This window comes from Triturus cristatus, chromosome 5_1 (assembly GCF_964204655.1).
Source record: "Triturus cristatus chromosome 5_1, aTriCri1.1, whole genome shotgun sequence".
NCBI lineage: Eukaryota > Metazoa > Chordata > Amphibia > Caudata > Salamandridae > Triturus > Triturus cristatus.
In genome coordinates, this window is record NC_140587.1 from 894,000,624 (window position 1) to 894,020,688 (window position 20,065).

The 20,065-nt window shown below is 43.6% G+C and overlaps 1 protein-coding gene across 1 annotated transcript in view; it reads left to right on the forward strand.

Moving 5' to 3' along the window:
* The window catches only part of LOC146831576 (uncharacterized), a 96,770-nt gene that overhangs the window by 42,846 nt on the left and 33,859 nt on the right, over positions 1-20,065 (forward strand). The window contains exon 4 of the mRNA XM_085605924.1: positions 10,243-10,387. Within this exon, the coding sequence (XP_085462050.1) occupies positions 10,243-10,387 (145 nt within the window). The remainder of the gene's footprint in view (positions 1-10,242; positions 10,388-20,065) is intronic.

Consider the following 20,065-nt stretch of genomic DNA (forward strand, 5'->3'; position numbering starts at 1 on the left):
GTCCAGCAACATTGGTATTTCTGTCCAGGTCTAGGATTCGTTTGCCTTTTAAGGTTTCATAGGATGTAGCTGTATAGGCCAGATGACAACAGTAAAAAAAAACAAATGTGCATGGGCCTTCCTTCCCTTTTTTCCATGTTCTCATGTCATGCATGCAACATGCGGTAGTACAGTGTTCTTTGCTGCTCTCCGCATATTTTTGTTTGTGCATCTTGCCAGCAGTTACCTCAAACATGGGTAAGACTTGCAAGCACTTTTGAACTCTATGACTCATATTTGAAGCTGCTGCAGAAGTATATTCATGGTTGCTGTAAGAAATGTGGGTATTACTATTATTATCACCATTTCTAGAGCGCACAAGCCCAAACTCCATACTGAATGTTGCAAAATGGGTTCTGCCCATTAACATGCCCAGATTTTTTACCTTTTGGATCACCTAGTTTTGGAATTTTTACTGAGGGTAAGTCTCACTACATGCACTCACGCACAGTAATCACATGACAATTGGACTGGACATATTTACCGCCAGGGTCTGGCTTTTATGATAAGGCTGCTGCAACGCAGCAAGGGTGAGGGGCACTTGGCTGGATACACGTGAACACATATGCACATGCATGTGCACATGTGTAAGGGGTGTACGTGTAAGACTACTGTTGTGTGCGGCCCAGTAACTGGGCACAGAAAGCCTGGATTAAGGGGATTCTGCAGGATTAGATATTGACCTGGGGTAGGCCTTATAATGTTAGTGTACTCTCATAGGAAATGTCAGTGTGATTTACTGTCTTGTCTGCAGTGATACTTTATTATACACATAGGGAAAAACTGCCTTAATGTGCAGTTTCGCTTCCCATTGGCCTACAAAGTTCAGTGTCATATAGAAATTAGGTGGAACATGTGCGCCAAAATCAAATTTGCAAGTTCCAAGAAGGTATCTGTACACCTTATGGGTCTTCCAGCATTGTCATATTTCTCTGGCTCAGCTCAGGAAGGTAATTGCATTTCTCCCCAGCAGAGGGAACAAAGGCCACCCCAAACAAAAGGAGTAATTAACAGTGCTTCCCTTGACTCATGGGGAGGAAAGAGTGGGGAAAAAAATCAGCATCTGTTATTTACCTGTCTCACTGTTCCAGGGCTGGGGACAGCCCATGCTCACTGCACCACGGCAGAAGCCCAGACAACTGGAGCTAACACACGAGTGAGGTCTTCCTTGATGTTTTGGTGGACAATGCCCTGGTAGTGATGTCAGCAAGGGGAGGAACTCAGACCTCAAGAGCAGATGTGGTCAGTGACTCATGGATGACACCATCTTGAATTGTCACAGCATGTTGAGCAGGGGTGGAGAGGTGATATGGCACCCTAGGATTGGCCAGAGGTACCAGGCTTCAAGTATCTTTCACCCTCATTTAAAAACTCTTGTACAAGTGAGAGAAATTGCTGTTGTGCTTTTCTGCTGTTTGCTGCTGGACCCTGGGATTATGACAGACATGGGCAACAGGAAGGAGAAACCCCATGATGCTCAAGAGGACCAAGGACTTTACCCCAGTTAACCCCAGGACCAATGGGTCTCTCCAAGACGCAGTGAGGCTGGCCCCTATGCATCCCCTGAGGAACAGTAGGGGAAAGCCCTCGACGACTATGGACTCTGTGTCCAGAGACAAACAGCAGGAGGAGGGCTCAAGCAGGTGGTCTGTGGAACTAACTCCTGTGAGTTTACACCACCTTGGAAGTGAGAAGGTCTGCTCAAACTGTTCCTGGTTGTGAGAGCTCAATATCTAAATTAGCACAATTTCGTCCAAATTGGCCCAACAAGGCCCATGTTATGGCGTTTTCAAGGTTTCCCACCTTTGACCCCTTTTCAAGAAATGGAGTTCATGGTTCTCTGTTGCATCTTCAACAAATATCCCCGGGGTGGACCAGAGCCTCGGGTCAGTGAAAGCTCCTTGAATTATTTATTTGGTAAGAGAGATTGCATGTGGGGCCCTCACCCTCTGGTTGGACTCCTCCCTGGGGACCCCATCTTCCTGGGGCAACACAAACAAGGGACCCGGTATCCCAGCTCTGGGCCCCAGTACACCAAAAGACAACGAGAGAGCACTTTCGATCCACCCAATGGCGGCGGCCTTGCCCTGCTTTCGGTGCCCATGTCTGGTGGAAACAAGCGGCCACCACAGATCAAACTCCATACCTGGGGAGAGCGGGCAGTGGAAAACACAGCTGCTGGCTCCTTTGCCAGTAACAAGGAGTGCCATCTGGGTGGGAAGCTGGCAGGAGCAGCCAGGTGTGGGCTCCTAGAGCTGTCCCCAACATATGGAGGCATGTGGGGTACCCAGATGGGACACCCATCTCCCCAAATAAAGAAAATACAAAAATAAAAGCTGTGTGGCATTCACCACCACAATGGGTGAGCTGCTCATAAAATATTCACTGCTCCAGGCTGGAGCACCTCATACTGCCTTGCGAGGCTGGTTATTGTGCATATTTGTCTTGCCTTGTGCTGGCCCTATCAAACCTTGAAAGCATTGGTAGGGTTATAGGAGTTACAGCAACCCTCCCAAAAGATTTGTTTGTAAAAGTCACCCTAGGTTTTTAAGACCAAGAAATCCATGGCCTTCCATGATTTTCACATAATCATTCTAAACACTCCAAGACTGGAGTTTCTACTGTACAGCTGGGAGTGCAGCACACTTAACAGGCTTGTTCAGTGGCTGTGCTTTATGTGGCTTGAAGGTTGATTAAAAAATAGATGGAGTGTAGTGCTCTCTAGGGGCTGGATCTATGGCTGCATTTTATGTGGCCTGAAAGTGGTGCTCTTTAGGTTCTGTTTTTATAATTGTATTTTATATGGTCTGAAAGTATATAAGAATCACCCAAACATGTTATTATCTTTCTAAAATGTTTTATTTAATATAATAATGTTGACAATGACTACTGATGAAAGTTGATATGCATTCTTGACATTAACAATTGCATTTACATATGGGTATTATTGAATATTGTGCTTATCCACAAAATGATGGTGTTTTTAATATGTGGCCTGTTGGTCTTGAACCCTTGATAGAGCAATGGGCTTCTTTTATCTAAAGTGATACCCCTCTACATTGTGATGTGTTGTCTGGTATAGGCGGGGGCTCTGTGATTTTGAGGATTTTGAGCAGAGTAGTCAGAGGCCTGCTTAGAGAAGGTGATGTGGTCTAGTAATCATAATTCACTGGCATGCAATGATAACACTCAATAAATGATTGTCCAGCAAGTGCAGTATTTAGTAGTGTGTGTATTTAGTAGTGTGTGTGTAATAAAGGTACTGGCTGGACAATTATTATTGTGTGACAGAGAATGGTGATTGCTAGCCCACACCATCCTCCCTGAGTAGGTCTTGGACAACTCTGCTTCGCTACCCTGAGAGTCAAGTGCTACAATGAGGTGCTTGATTCCCTCTAAAGGGACATTGTGGACCTATTACTTGCACAGGTCCCAAAGACTACAGAACGAACAACCCAATTTCTTACACTGCATTACAAGGAATACAGCAGGTCTTAAGCAACTTCATAAAATGACTTACATACAATATCAAACAGAGAGATGTAAGGATGCTATTCCGGATGCAGGAGACCTGTACCATAAACTGTCTGCCTCCTCTGTTTGCTTGAATTTTTACTGCATTAGAATATTAGCTTCTGAAGAGCACAGACATAGAACAGGAAGAGAACGCCGAAACCTATTCTGAAGATAGACAGGGCTGACTTGCTGGACAGCCCTATGGACAATGCACAGAGACTTGAAAAGGATCTTTTTCTATGAAGGAAGCCAATGCAGTTTATTAAGAGTGGCGGGGGCCAAGGAGGATCAAGGAAGGGAGAGAGCCAGACTTTCAGCCTCAGTCTGGATATGATACAAGCACTTGAGAATATAGTCGGGAGCACCAAGAAATAAAGAGCTCACATAGTCTTGTAGTGGCTTGAACAATCAGCGGTCGGTATGTTATGGGAAGTTAAGGTAATATCTTCCAAAGCATTTTTAGAAGTGGGAAGCAGGTGGAGGCTAACATGTTCATTTGGACAGTCAAAGATAAATTGCTATCAAAATGGAACCCTAGGTTTCTGACAGTTAAAGATGCTGAGGATGGAAATTCGGGCTGAGAGGGCCAAACATGAACAGCAAGTGTGTGAGTATTCTGGGTGCAACAGATAACCTCAGTTCTTTCCCTGTTAAACTTGAGAGCGTTTGAAGACAGCCAGGTGGTAATGTTAGGCATACATTGATGGCAATTCTCATATAGAGCAGGCATAGCTGAATCCACTAAAATAATAAGCTGGTTGTTGTGTGCATGATTCATGAGCTGGCTTTGTGGCCTAATCTAGTTGTAGCAAGAGTAGGGCTTAGTGCTGAGCTGTGTGGGACTCCCTGATTGATGGATCTAAACTCCGAGTGGAAGGGCAGAAGATGAATCGCTCGGGCACTGTCACTGAGATAAGAACTGCACCATTTCAATGCTGTGTCCCTGATGCCTTTTTTGGCCAATCTGGATAACAGGATCTCTTGGGAGATGGTGTCAAAGGCGTTCAACAGATTTAATAATAATAGGGCAAAAACTTTGCCCTTGTCAGCTGCCATCATGAGATCATCTCGAACAGAAACCAAAGCAGTTTCGGTTCCATGAGTATGTTGAAAGCCTGAGCTAGGTGCAGCAGATTGTTCCTCTCAAGATAAGTGGAGAGAGTCAAATTCACATGCATTTCCATTATATTTACTGGTAAAAGAGGCAGTGAAATCTGATGAAAATTGCTAAGAATGGTAGTATTGACCGTAGGTTTTTTTCATAGTGGCCCGGCCCCTGAATTTCTTCCACTCAGAGGGTACTGTGTCAAGAAGACAATACAAATAAATCTAACAGATCACAGGCAAGAGGCTGCCATATTCTCAGAGGGATAGGAGCAATGCAAGATCCCAGAGAAATGGAACCTGTGAGTTCCTGAAAACTTTCAGTAGTTATCTAGCCAAAATCCATTAAATTAGGTGAAGGAGGTACCTTCACACTCAATAAATAATTACAATCCTTGTCAGGGTGAACCACTAAAGTCACTAAGCAAACCTGAAATCAACTCTATGGTAGCTACAGCACAGACCAGACAAGATTATCTTGCAGACAATGTGTAAAGTATTTATGCAGGATTAAACAGTAATAAAGTCAAAGCACAACACTTGAAAAAATTCCAAAGCCAATTAAAAAAAAATAGAGTCAGTTTTTAAATATAAAATGACACCAAAGTGACAAGAATCCTACAAAGAGGACTTTAAATATGAATTTTTATAATTTCCAATAAAAATATTGCCAAAAAGTATTAAGCACCAGCATCTGTAGTCAACTGGTTGCTATAGACTGAGACCTCGGCACGGTTGAGTTTGACTGTGTGGGACGCAGGTGGGCTACAGAAATCCAATTCAATCTGGTAGGAAGTTTTACGTTCAAACTTAGCATCTTCAACGGAAGTCCAAAATCTTTAATGGGGCAAGGCAGCAGGCTGTGTCCAAGAAGGGCTCCACAAGATCAGAGAGCCATCAGAAGAGGCACCAGTGAACCTGTTGACTTTGGGCTGGGAAGCTCCAAGCAGGAGAGATTCTAATTTTGCATCCAGGAGAGCTCCCTCACCAGCAGGTTACTTTTGGGGCCACCGCCAGTTGAAGATTTCTATATTCGCACTTAGGCGCTTTTTTAGAGCTCAGATTTCTCCAGTGGGGCAATGGTGCAGGCTGTAACTGAAGAGGGCTCACCAAAGTCAGGTACTTTCTCCACAAAGCCATGCTGAATCAGATTTGCTCTTTGCAGAAAAGGTAACGGCAGGGAAAATTTGAATCTTCAGCCCAGTGAAATGCATGTTCGTCGGACACGCTTGGCCAGTTTTCCCTGGTCTTCTGGAGGTCTTTGGAGCCAAAATGTTTCCAAGTCCCAGGTTCCCAAGATGTAATGATGAGTACACTTTGAAATAACCCTGGATTCTGCAACCTCAAGTAAAAGCACTTGGGGATCAAGACTCACTCCAGCAGATGCCACCAGCAAGGTCTAGGGCAGTCTAGTTGGAACTGGTCATCTGGGTATTTGTTGGAAAGGCCACTTGCAGCTTGTTGTGTCCCTGTAACTTGAATAGGGGGTCAGCCTTAGGACCCTTGCAGTCCACATCTTTGTACTGTGTAAAGAGAGAGAGCAAGTCCATTTCTTCAGGGCTCTTTTCAGATCTCAGGCAGCAGGGTAAGTCCTCTTTGATCTTCCACAGGTCCAGTAGTGTCTTGAGGAGAATTCTGTGGTGCCACATTTATATCTGGCACCAACTTGTGGCTGTGGGTGACTCCTGTCCATTCCTAAACAAAAACATAATAGTTCCCAGGGGGTAGCCCTAACCACTTTTGTAACATTTTCTGCCTGCCTTATTGGAAACAATCCTAACAATGCCCATCTCTGCCTAAATCTGAGATGGAGACTAGCATCATTAAATGTAATATTACATCCCAGTGTTATCCTATAATACACACAGCCTAGGTATAGTTAAAACCGTGTCTTGGTGCTTTTTCACAGTAAGGACATGTTTAACATTACATTTTTACTTGTCCTAATTTTAAACACCATGCACCCTGCAAGGGCCTACTTAGGGGTGACTTTTTTAATATTTAAAAATGAAAGTTTAGTTCTGCTTAAGAGTTTATTTTGACTGGTCAAAGTACGGTTTAAAAGTTGCTTTAGTCAGAATACAATGGTAGACCTGAAGCCATATTTTGCACTGTCATTCTGATGGGTGGCACAAGTGGTGCTGCAGTTCACTAGTGATATTTAACGTACAAGCCCTGGGTACACTTTGTACCATATACTACAGACTTATAGGTAAGTTAAATATGCCACTTAGGGGTACACCAATGTCATCATGTTGAAAAGAGGAGCACAGGCTCTTTACCCCTTTTAAACAAGGACAATGTGTAAAATGTTGTACAGCCAGCAAACAGAGTTAGGGCAAACATCTGGAGCTATGCTACGTAAAAGTTGGCCATTTGCTACAGGTGCCTTCCCAGGTGAACTAGTCATACTCCAGGACTCAATTCTAATGGTTTATTTCAGATCACAGGTACCCACATCAAGCACACCTTGACTGTGTAAAGGGGAGTGAATATAAGTTATGAGAAGATAATACCATCTACCTACAAATCTTCCGGGAGTGCCCTCATTAAACTGGAAGGGCTGATTATTTCTTGAGGATACCCAGAAATAGTGTCTCTGAAAGTGCCACAGTTCCTGTCTGCTCAGCCTTTAATGGACGCTTGAGGCCTAGCTATCAGGTACTTCAAAGAGTGAAACCTGCACTTCTAAATTTCCTTTTAAAGTACAACATCACTCCTTCTAATGGACAATATTCATTATCGAGGAATAATTGTACATCATTATCGTGAAGAATAGCTCATTCGTCATTCTCCAGATTGAACAGTTCAGGATTTCGGATACTCTGCTAAACGTTGTGCAGTATAGAGCTGGCACTTCACAAGGAAAAGTAAAGCCAAAGTTTACAAATCGCCCAGTAGGTGGCGCCATATCACACCAACTGGCAAGAAAAAGGACTTTTTAGCTATGGATGAGGAGTGTCCAGTAGAAGATGTGGTTTTACCGAGCATGCTTGCAGCATAAACGAAGGGTAGGAACTCTTCCTTCGTAAACAGTTTAACTGTGGCTCAAATCTTCCTTTGTGGAGGCATCTGCATATATCCCTAGGAATATTTGTCCCTTGTTATAGTTTGAGTTCTCTTAGTGATATACTGCTATGTTCTTTCTTTGTTCATAAGGTCAAAACCAAGGGTCAAATGTACGACCGATCATTTTCGCAAGTTGCAAATTGCGTCAAATTGCGACTCGCAAAAATGAATGTACAACAGTGTCTCGGACACTGTTTGCAATTCCCAATGGGATCGCAAATTGCATGCCTCTTTAATATTCATGAGGCTGTCACAATATGCAACCCCATTGGGAATCGCTCACACTCACAGGGATGGTGGCCTGCTGGGGTCAGCAGACTACCATGTCTGTGACTGCTTTTTCAATAAAGCATTTTTTTAAATGCAGCCCGTTTTCTTTAAAGGAAAACAGGAAGCATTAAAAAAAAATGAAACTTTTCAGTTTCAGTTTTTAAGGGCAGGCAGTGGTCCCTGGGACCACTGCCTGCTCTTAAAAATATTTTCGCACCCATTCACAAAGGGGAAGGGATCTCCAGGAGACCCCTTCCCGTTTGCGAATGGTTGACCACCCTTTCGAAAAGGGTGGTAATCTGCGAGTGTTTTGTGGCCGCAAATGCGGTCGCAAAACAATGGTACATGCCATTCGCACTCGCTATTAGGAAGAGATGCGCTTGGCAGGCCCCTTCCTAATAGCAAATCGCTAACCATAGTTTGCAAGTCCCTAATAGGTTAGCAACTTGCAAAATAGGGTTAGTACATTGACAGACCTTTTTTTGCTGTCGCATCGGGCAGAATTCCCCTTTCCGACCGCAAAAAACGATCATACATCTGGTCCCAAGTATCTTCTGCTTTCTGTAACCTCAATTAGTAAGAAGGAAGAGGAAGGAGTGGTAAAAATAGTTTCTTAATCAAGCCTTATTGCTCTTGCCATAAATGTATACTGACCCTTCATATGGAATACATGGATAATTCTTACACATTTAATGGGAGTAGTTCACCTTTGCAGTCTCAATACCATGATCTTCCAAACTGAACATAATATCAGATTTAATTCATTTATTCAGTGTTCGAATAGCGCGAACTTGACCCTGTAGGGTATCAGAGCGCTTCACAGTTTAGGACGTGGTAACTTTTCCAGTACAGAGTTCTGCATGACATTTAAAATATTCTAGTCCAGTTCGAAGTTGTCACAGCTACATCTTTTGATAACTTTTGTACATTTGTAGGCTGTAAGACTAGAGGAACCATGTCCTCAAGGGAAGCAAAACCCTGTAAGGACAAATGACAATTAGCTCTTGGTAAAAAGCGCTTATGACCTTGGGCGAGAGTATTTGGGCGAGCCATGTGTGGATGCTCTGTAATGTTTACAGTAGGAATTTACTCATTAAGAAGATCTTAGTTTCTTTCTTGAATCTTGCGTGGTTGGGTAGCCTTCTGATGTCTGGAGGTAGCGAGTTCCATATTCTCGGTGCCAGGTATCTTGGTGACTTGAAGTGTAGAGCTTTGTGTGTTATGCACGCCAGTTTGAGCTGAATTCTGGCTTCATAAGGTAGCCAGTTCAGTGCTTTCAGGTGAGGAGAGATGTGGTCGAATTTTTTTGACCCTGTTGTGAGCCTTGTTGCTGCATTGAGGTAGGCTTTTAGAGGTGCTGTTGCAATTTTGGAAAGCCCAGAAAGTGTTGTGCATCCATATTTGATCCTCGAGATTACTAATGCTTGAACTGCCATTTTGAGGTCCGCCGTTTCGATGAAAGGTTTCAATTTCTTAATGTAGCTCAGGTGAAATCTTGCATTTTAACCAGCGTGTTAATGTGTGACTGCATGTTCAGGCTTTGGTCTAGCGTTAGTCCTAGAGATTTGGTTGAATCTAAGATGATCGGGGTGCAATTGAGTGCAGTGATCAAATTGGTCCATTCTTTTATGTGGTGGGCGGGCTTTTAGTGGGGGAAATTAGGAGGAATTCAGTTTTGTGTTTAGTTTAAGCTGATTGCTTGTTAGCCATTGCATCATTTCCCGTAGAGCCTTGTTCATTGTACTGATCTCCTCTAAGGAGGAGATTTTAATGTAAATCTGTGTCATCGGCGTACTTGTGGAAAAGGATGGTGGCACGGTGGAGTATTTCCGTTAGTGGTTCCACATATAAGTTGAATAGTGATGGGGAGAGGGTTGATCCTTGAGGAACCCCTATATATATATACCCCAGATATACCCACAAATGTTCACACACTGTTGGGTGTCGAATTTTCTTCCTGAATGGGTTATTGGTGGCAAGGCAGATCATTGTGATACCTATACATTATGTATGCTGTGTTGATGATGGACCATCCTAGGGGAGGTAGGTTTATTTCTTTCACAAAACGGAAGAAATCCACTTATAACCTCATTTCATACTTCAGTCAATAGATGCTCTTGCAGCTGATAAAACGCTGTCACAAATGTCTGAACATGTATCTCCAACAGTGGCAAACATAGCATATTTAGAATTATATTCTGAAATTCACAAACATGGTTGTCTCTTTATTTCTGCCCTTTACAGATTCCTTATACCAGCGCTGGTTTTTATAGCGCTAATTCCAATCACTTGTTTCGCAATGATGGGCATATCCTACAACAACTGTTTCAAACATGGCGCCTGGTTGAGCGTGAACTCTCCAGTAGATCTATGGTGCACCAGGATTATGGTGAGTCTAGTATGCGTTTTAAAAGTTGATCAAACAGTGGAGCGCGAGTATGTTTATTATGTTTTGACATCTGATGAGTTGCACTGGTGTACGAAGGGGAGTGTGTGAGGGTGCGGAAATTTCGATCCAAACTTTCTTCTTTATCACGTCCTTCCCCTCTGCAAAATAGTGCTGTCATTGCATCATATCTCAGTGCCTGTTGATGTATAAAAGGCACAGTGATTCTAGTTATGCAAAGTGATGTATAGATCAACATTGAAGTAGTACACAGCGCTATTTACCAAGTTAGCCCAGTGATGCATTTGCTCTGCCCCTTCATGCCTACCACCGGCCAATCAGCCAGTCCTGTTTTTTTAGACAACAGCTCTAAGCATGTTGGGGTCTACAGGCCAATTCTTATGTAGCAAGAGTTGGATGCTTAAATGAAAGCAAGTAAGTGAACAGGAGTTCCTCTTCACTGGCTTCACTGCGAGTGATTGATCCGTCAAGTAGAGGGTGATGTAGGTTGTGAACAGTGGTGTAGCGGGGGGGCAGCCCACTCCGGGTGGCACGAGTTTGGGGCTGTGGCTGTTGCAGGAATCCCCAGCACCCTCCCGCTCTTACATCTGGTGCTGTCGTGGGAATCACCAGCACCACCCCCAATCTTACATGCGGCTGCTGGGCAGCAGATGCCGGGACCGCCACAGGTGGCACCACGCCTAGCTACACCACTGGTTGTGAAGTGGATATGAATAGGGATCAATATAAGTAGCTTTGGGGGAGTTTGCATAGGGTTCCCCGCCCTGATGTTGAACGTACATGACAATTTGCATCATAGAAGAACCACCATGAACCAATGGAGTATTAAAATATGGTGCTTTATTGCCAGTATATCATGGAAGAAAGTTCATGGTAGGTAAACAGATTTAGTCCGATCCTTGAATGCACTTTTGCTTAAATCTCTAAGGCTTGTGCCACACCATTTTGGCCCTTTGTACAGATAGTGGCATTCTCAAAGGCATGACCGGAGTGTTTTTCGCTAGTCATTGATCCATTTGAATGCCACGTTATGCACTGCATCAACTTCCTTATACAGTAACCTCTCACACTATTTTTGGGTCCAATTTGTGTATATTAAATAATCACTAATCACATTTGTTGTTATTCTAAATTATTTGTGCGACATCTTGAATGTTAACCTAGAAGAGAGATCGACCGGAGACTTCACAGCAGTACATGAATGGGCTTATTTGTGAGAGCCCTGCGTCACTTTTGCCCCATGTAAAGTGGCTCATGCGTGACACAGGGCTTTCAATCTGATTTATGATGCCACGCAAAGCCACCCTCCGTGACTTTCAGGGGCCTCATAAATCTTGAGTATGGCAACGTAGCACAAATTGTTGTGTCGCCTTATTCTGTGCCTGGGAGGTGCACCATGGGCTTCGCAGTGGGTTTTCCCACGCAACACCCATGGATTTTGATGCTGCCCCAGATTTACAAAATCATGTAAACCTGGGGAAGTGCCAAATCCATATGCATCCTGAGGTGAGGTGTAACAAGGAGAAATGTGTTGATTTAGCCTTGTTTTTCCTTTTTAATGGTTGCTGCATTCTGCAGCACACATAGAAAGAGGAAAACACCTCTTAGGATTGTTTTTGTTCAGGAAGGTGCCCCTTCCTGCACAAAATCAATCCTGCATGCAACGGAGGCACCCTTGCACCATGGTGCAAGGGTGCCTAGGTTGGCGCTTGTCTGCTGAAACGGTGACAGGGAGAAAGGACAGGAATGCACTGTATTGCATAAATACGGTGCATTCCTACCCTTTCACTTTGGCATAGGGCAGCTTAGCAGGTGCCTTGCTGCACTACTGTGAGAAGTTGGCCTGGTATATGCGGTCCAATAATTAAAGTGAACACCTTGCACCAGTCCAAACCACTTTTATTGTGATTAGGTTAAAGATAACCTTTATAGAAAGCTATCCTAGTGGTAGCTATGGAGAGCAGCCTTCAGGCTAAGTCTTGAAGCAATGTTAAGCAGCTTGTTTTACCAGAATGTAACCTTATAGTATTGGTTAAATGAAAGGGAAAGCACACAGTAGTTATAAAAATATGTATTTATTTTATATAACACTCCCTAGTATCCTCTACATGAGGATAGAACACAAATCAAATAATACAGTTGCAAAGAATCAATCGTAAGTAGCACAATACACAGTGGGTTCCCGGGGGAGACCAAACCATATACTAAATAAGTGGTATAAGAACCATGACTCGAGACTAGACCTAGCCTAGAAGGTGTAGAATCACAGGGACCCCAAGGAACCACCCAAGGTGAGTAAGTAGGGTCCCCACGGAGGACAGGTGCAGAGTGAGAACACGACCCCGTGCTCCGTGCGATTCAATGGGATATTAGTGATTAAGGACCCTTCCCAGCAGATTACGAAGACAACCCTTGGAACGTAAGAGTTTGGAGACCCACCCTACCCGTGGATACCTTTGTACCAGACTTAGCTATTCCAGAGGAGCCGGGTGCATAGGCACGAAGTGACGTCGGAAACCCTTGTCGTTCTCTATGGATGTCGACAAAGAAATGCTGCTGCTGGAAGTAAGAAAAGTGTCCGGTGGAATCCAAACATGGATTCTAGATGAGACGTACCTGAAAGCAGAGGGGACAGAGTCTGGGTCACTTTGGAGTGACCAGGGGCTCGGTAGACGAATGCCCACCAATGTTGGGTGCTTCAGGTGTGATGACGGTGATCTTGACTCTTTAGCTGCGAGGATTAGGAGATGTCTAGGATGCCTAGGAGCCGGAGGTGAGCTGTCCCACAATGGATGTCGAGTGCTGAGTGGTCGGTGTTCGGCGGGAACACCAACAAGTCTTGGCAGCGGCAAGCAATGCAGATGGTCAAATTCGGTGTCGATCTGGCCCAGCAAGGACCAGGAGACTCACCACAGCAAGGGGATTTGGGGCAGGCTTACAGCAACCAGGGGAGTCCAAATAAAGCAAAGTTGACCCTCAAGTGGACCCACAGGCCGAAGTCACAGGAGTCACAAGGAGACCTCAGGCGGTTTCACAGGATACCAGCAAGCAGGGCACAGAGTGCAAGGATGCTGAAGTCCTACTCAGAAAAGATGCGCTGGGGTCAGGGCTACAAATGGCCCAATGCACAGAATTGTTGCAAGACAACAAGCATGTGCAGCTGCAAATGAACGTGGTGCACAGGGGTATGGGTTATGTGGTCCCCACGAGAGATATCTGCCTCAAACTCAGTAAGATGGCAGCTCAACCTGGAAGACCTCCAGAAACTCACCTCTTGTGTTGCTGGATCCTTCAGAGTCTGCAGGAGCGCAGGATCAATGAACTGGTCAGATGCATTACGGTGCCTGCATTTGCAGGGGAGTGACTCCTTCACTCCAAGGGAGATTCTTCTGTTGTGTTGGAGGTCCACAGGGTCCTGCACGGTGCCTGTATGGATCACAGACACTGGCGAGACTGGGGACGGGAAGGGAATACAAAGTCAAGCCCAAGTGAGGTCCAGCAAAGTCCAGCATGTCCAGACGGTTGAAGTGTAGTGGTATCTTCTTGCAGAATCTTGTCCATGTAAAATCTAATGTCCTGTAGCCAGGTGACCTATTTTATACCAACTGGAGAGGGTTGGACAAATTCTAGAGACCCTCCTCTGGGAGGGACAGGACAGGGGGAGGCTGCTTCCATGTCCTTTGTCCAGTTTTGCGCCAGAGCAGGAGCAAATGGCTCCCAGAACTGGTTTGAGCTGGACTATGCACAGTGACACCAAATGTGTCCCTGAGCCAGACTTTCTGGCACTGAGACAGTGCACCCACCCAGCCTCAATACACTAAATCCGGTCTGGGAGGTGGTCACACCACCCTGTGACAAGATGCCTATTGTGCTGCCTTCCCCTGCTCGAGCTTGGCTCAGCAGCAGGAGGGCAGACTCGTGTCTGTGGCTGGCAGCATCCATTTTGTGCTGTAAGGCTCGAGAAAGCTGGTAGCGGTAGACTTAGGTACCCACAGAACCTCAGTTCTGAGAGGAGGAATCCTACCTCCCACACCAGTTACTGGTGTGGAGGTATGATTCCAAGGTGTTTGACACCAAACACGACATACTTCGTTGCAGTCGTTTTCGAGATAGCATTTACTGCGAGGTTATAATGCACCTCTACCTATATGTCTGGTAGTATCACACACTGCCTGGGAGAATGGTGTCCGAAGACTGCAGAGGGGCTCTGCTCATGCAGGAGCACCCTCTCACGTAAAACCAAGCACCCTGCCTTCAGGATTGTTAAGGCCTGCTATAGGGGTGACTTACAAAGTTTTAAGTATAGTGATATATATAGATATAGTGAACCTATATCTAAGGTAAGGGGTGCGAGCACCATCTTACACAGGCTGCAGTAGCAGACCTAGGGTTCCATTTTGCTTGGCCTCTCAGGGGTGGCATAATTCATGCTTCAGCCCATGGGAGGCCTCTGGGGTACCTGTGCCCTGGGTACAGATGTACCATTAACTAGGGACTGATAACGGTACCCCAGGATTCAATCTGGAGTTGTACCAAAGTACATACATATCAATTTAAGGGAGAAAGCCAATAGGCTGGGGTCCTGAATAGCAGGATCTCAGCCAGACTAGTCAAAACAGTGGGTGCAAAAAGCAAAAAGTGGGGGTAACCATAGGAAGCAGATCCTACTTTCCTACAACTACACTACGCCAAAGTTCCAAAAATGAGGGCATAATTTAATATCACAAAGCCCATAGGATTGCAATAGCTTTGAAACCGAAACTATGCAAAAAAAACCAAAAAAAAGCACTCTTTAGAATTTGTACAACATTTCAACAAAGTATTTCCTAGATGTAATTTTCCTAATTGTGGATGACGTTTCAAGGGCCATCACATAAGGAAACTAAAATTGAAGAAATTAAATATAAATGATGTTAAAAAAAAATGGCTAAATCAAGAGAAATTAATAAACCGACTGCGGATATACTAAAGAAATGCAAAATCAAAACATGTTTAAATACAAAAGATATACCATTTTCTACAAATATGGCGAAGTATAAACACGGGCCGAAACTTAAGCTTCAAATTTCCAAGCAAACCATCTAAAGAAACCCTAAGCATTGAAATATATTCATCTGATGAAGGTAGGGGTAAACATTCCTATAGACAGATAGGACCAGTTCGTAAGCACATTGTATGTAAGAGGCACGTTGCAAGGGCAAATAAAAAACACAGCTGAGCCAGAGAAGAGGCTCTTCACAAATATTTTCAAAAAAGACTAGAAAAGAGGGTTTTTACAAATGGGAATTTGGATTGAGCGAACTTACACAACCACACAACTTGAGACAGAAATTGCCTGGGCACTGGAACTCATAAATAAATAGAGAAACAGAAACAGAAAAAAATATAGTTTATGAAATACATTTCAAATTTCATAGCATCTGTAAGTCATGCAATTCTGGATGCATCTGAATCATTACTAATTAATGGAGAGAAACATATGCTCCATGTGACGAGCAGCGATCTACTACAAAATAGCCAATTATTCTAATGCCTGTATGAAAGTTAATGCCATTGAATTTTACAAAGAAGGAGTGAATAATCATTTACCAAATTCAAGGCCACATGTATGACCATTTACTTTCCTTTCGAGTCACAAAAGGAATTATTCTAATGTGTCTTAGACACATTTCGCTATTTCCAAGGGGGTCGCAAATGACCTGCTTCCTCATGAGGCAAGTTGTACTTTGCAACCCGTTGGGAATGGGCCATAACACAGGGATGGTGGCCTTCTGGGGACAGGAGACCCCCATGTCTGTGTATGCTTTTTAAAAAAAGCTACTTTTTTTTTAATGCAGACCATTTTCCTTAAAAGAAAACAGAATGTGTTTCAAAAACAAAAATGAAACGTTTCAGTTTCATTTTTTAAGAGTAGTCAGTGGTCCGTTAAGAGTAGTCAGTCGTCCGTGGGACCACTGCCTGCTCTTATTAAAAAAATTTGCGGCCGATAACAAAGGGGAAGGGGTCCCCTAGGAACTGCTTCCCACTTGCAACTGGCTTACCACCTACTTGAAGTAGGCGGTAAACTGCGATTATTTTACGACCGCAATCTGGTCGCAAAACAATCGTACATTCTTCTGCGACTTTCCATTAGAAAGAGATGCCCTTTGCATGCCACTTTCTAATAGTGACTCACAAACCCAATTTTGCGAGTCAGTAACAGTTTACCAATTCGCAAAATAGGTTTGATACATGCTACAACCCTTTTTAGCAATCGCAAACGGGCCGAATCGTACATGTGGCCTAAAAGCTTTTATTTGCAACTGAGCAGAGGACATTTCCTGGAATTCTATGCAACTTTGAATGAAATGAACATAAAGGTGCTTGATAATGAATGAATTACAGAGAAACTTGAAGATGCCTTAGTCTGGACACTCCCTGTCTGAAAGTCTATATGTTACCTAAAGTTCAAAAGAATCTACATAAGGAGCAATTACGGATTTTCTGAATTGGATTCAATGCACCAAACAGTAGGTAATAATGTAGACCACTTTGAAAATGTTTGAATTAATAACACTATCATATATCAAGAATACAACTGCCTTCTTGCAAAAATTGTAAATTGCGAATATCTCTAAAGAAACACAAATAATCCTTTGTATATGGAATCTAAAACTCATAGATAATTTGAGATTCACTGATTTTTATGTTGAAAACAACAGTAAAGTTATTTATGTCTAAGATTAAAGAGCAAGGCTATTAGCATGAAAGAATAAAGCTTACTCACAACATTGACATTAGAGGAATACATTTTTGGGATGTGAAGATCAGCATATAAATTAACTTAACTTAAGTCACATGGGCCCCTCTCAAAGGCATTTTAGAGAATGCAACTCATACTCCGATTGTACTCTTTTACATACTGGCACATGCCTTCTTGAATTAGCCCCATATAATATACAATGGGAATATTCAAGTAGTAATCATGTACAATTAGTGCAAATAGAATAGACCATTCCCTCTTTGCACTTTTATTAATAAGGAGTTGGAAGTTTCCAGGACAAATCACAAATGCATCTATTTGTACTTAAAAGAGTACTACAGCAATAGATTTTGACATACTCCAAAATGCCTTGGTGCACAGGCCCCAATTTATGCAGAGAAAATAGTGATGGGCGCAATATGTTGCATTACGAAAGTTCCACAAACCACCACCTGCGGCCACCTGCCTTACTCACAGCTTGCATGAATTGTGAACATTATATAGAAGCCCACCAAATATAAACTCCAAGATAAAAGAATGCACACTAAATACAGAAGTTATCGGGGCGAGAATAGTAAAGCAAGACAGAACTATGCTGAAAAATCAAGAAGGCAACTACGAGAGATGGAAAAAGAGAAAGACAATAAAGGAAGCGTGTTTGTTTCTAAGGGCAAGATTATGATGTTTGTCGGATTTGCCTCCGACCAAAATCTGTGCGGTTTCAGAACTGACCGACCTCGGGTCGACAGTCCGAAATCGCATTTACAATGCAAAACTCCCATTTCCCTATGGGAGCTTGTGCGGCGGTCAAAAACCCGCCGTAGCACAAGCTCCCATAGAAAAATGGGAGTTAGTGTATATCTGTTTAAAGGGGGCACCATAGGTGCTCCACAGGCCAACAACGAGAGGCCGCACAGGGAAGGGGGCCCTGCTAGGGGTCCCCAAAGTCACTTTCTGGCTGGCTTTCCATGTTGGACAGCCCGACATGGAAAGCCTGTTGGAAACCGACATCAGAATTCCAACGGCGGAATCGCCGTCTGTAAGGGATAATGTGGTGGTTCCAACTGGCTGACGGGCTCCTTGAGCCCGTTGGAAGCCAGTTGGATTGACCCGCTGGTTTGGACTCCGACTGCCATCATTGTAATACTGACCCATAAAAAGGTTGCGATAAGAGGTAGGAAACCTGGCAGACCTCACAGTGCCACATAATTGTTGGCTATGAAGTCCAGAGCGAAGTGCCTACCTCTTTAATTGTCAAACAAAATATTATCAATACAGCTTCCAGAAGATGCATGTTTTCCATGACCCATTTGCTTGGTGCTGAGGCACAGTCAACTGGTGTCCAAAGTCCAATAGCCACAGAACTTCTAATTGGGATCAGTGGTAGCAAGGGTATCAGTCTACCCCTGATGTCCCTTAAAATGATGGTCAAGTTGAGGGACCTATGTCAGTATCAATAGGTCACTGTCAAGATTCTCTGGTGGTGGGACACCAACAGGTATGGGGACACTCATAACAGGCACAGCAGAAAGGTAGTACCTAGTTGACAATTCTCGTCAGTATGAAGAGGGATGGTTATATAGATAGAGGCTCTAATCCTGGATCTTCCATTTCCTTCTCTCCTACACTGGTTAGCATCCTTGGATGTTGAGTGGAACAATTAAAGCCTGTACTGGGTGCTGCACTCAGTACTTATGATTCCCTGATGGCCAGACCTGGCCAGTCAGGTGATCTTCAATTTTCAGTCTTGAGGGTCCCCTTCAATTCTGGGCAGTCATGGGCTTGACATTAGCTTGCGCACAGGCCCTTCAGCGTGGCTGTCCATCCTGAGTCTGATTTGGTTCTGATAGTTATGTGGAAAATCTCTAGAAGAATGATCACCTGTTGCAGAAATGTTGATCTCAATCAGCAAATGAGGGATATGACCTCTTCACCTTTGCAGGGGAGCAGCAGATACTTCAAAGGGCATGTAGGTTTCCAACCACCACCCACTACGGCAGTTGTTTCGGGTACAGGTTCAAGAGATTGTCTATGGACAGGCTCTGTCGTCCTTCGTGGACCCTGGGCAGCCTTACATTAGCAGTCCACCATCTTGTGGCACACCAGGGATAAAGTTATACACGACACTCACATCCACATGAATATATATGTATTCAAACTCTACTCATATCTCAGAATTGATAAAGGCAAGATACCCTAGTTATGGGGAGCTAGTAGGCCTTCTCTACATAGAGGTAGAGGTGAAAAGTCCTTTCCCCAATTATTGATTATGCTTTTGCCAATACCAGTCCATAAATAGTCTGGGACGAGGTGACGCTAGTCACCCACATCAATATGGATGTACTTAGGATGCTCAGATGTCCAAAAATATTCAATTGCATTAGAGCATCCAGTCACAAGGACCAGCAGGTGTCTATCATCCTAACAAAGCCTTCCACTTGGCTGTCACCCACAATTGCAAGGCAGATGCTGTGCGACCTTTGGTGAAAGGAAACACTATGGCAAGGCAATTCTGTGAATCTTTTGTCAATAGAGAGCTTACCCCTGATAACATATTTATGAGATGGTTGTGCGAAGTTGCAAAGGCTTTCTTCCAAAAAGTTCATAAAGCGATTTTGAAAGCTTCGTAAGGGTCATGAAGGTCAGGAAAAGTTGTGAACATTCAAAACATAAAATAGTGAGAGAGAAAGTCCCAGAACAGCAGTTTTTTTCAGTTGAAAACTCCTGATAGAAATAAATTGAATTTTAACAGTATAATTTTCTGTCAATAATAAAGCTTGTAGGAAAATATATCCAAAAAGTTTTTGTGATTTTTTTCTCAAATGTTGTTTCTCCATTATCAAAAACATCACCACCCTTCGAAACTGCAAAGGTAAACTACATGACCAAACTTTATTCCTAATTATAATTTAATTAAA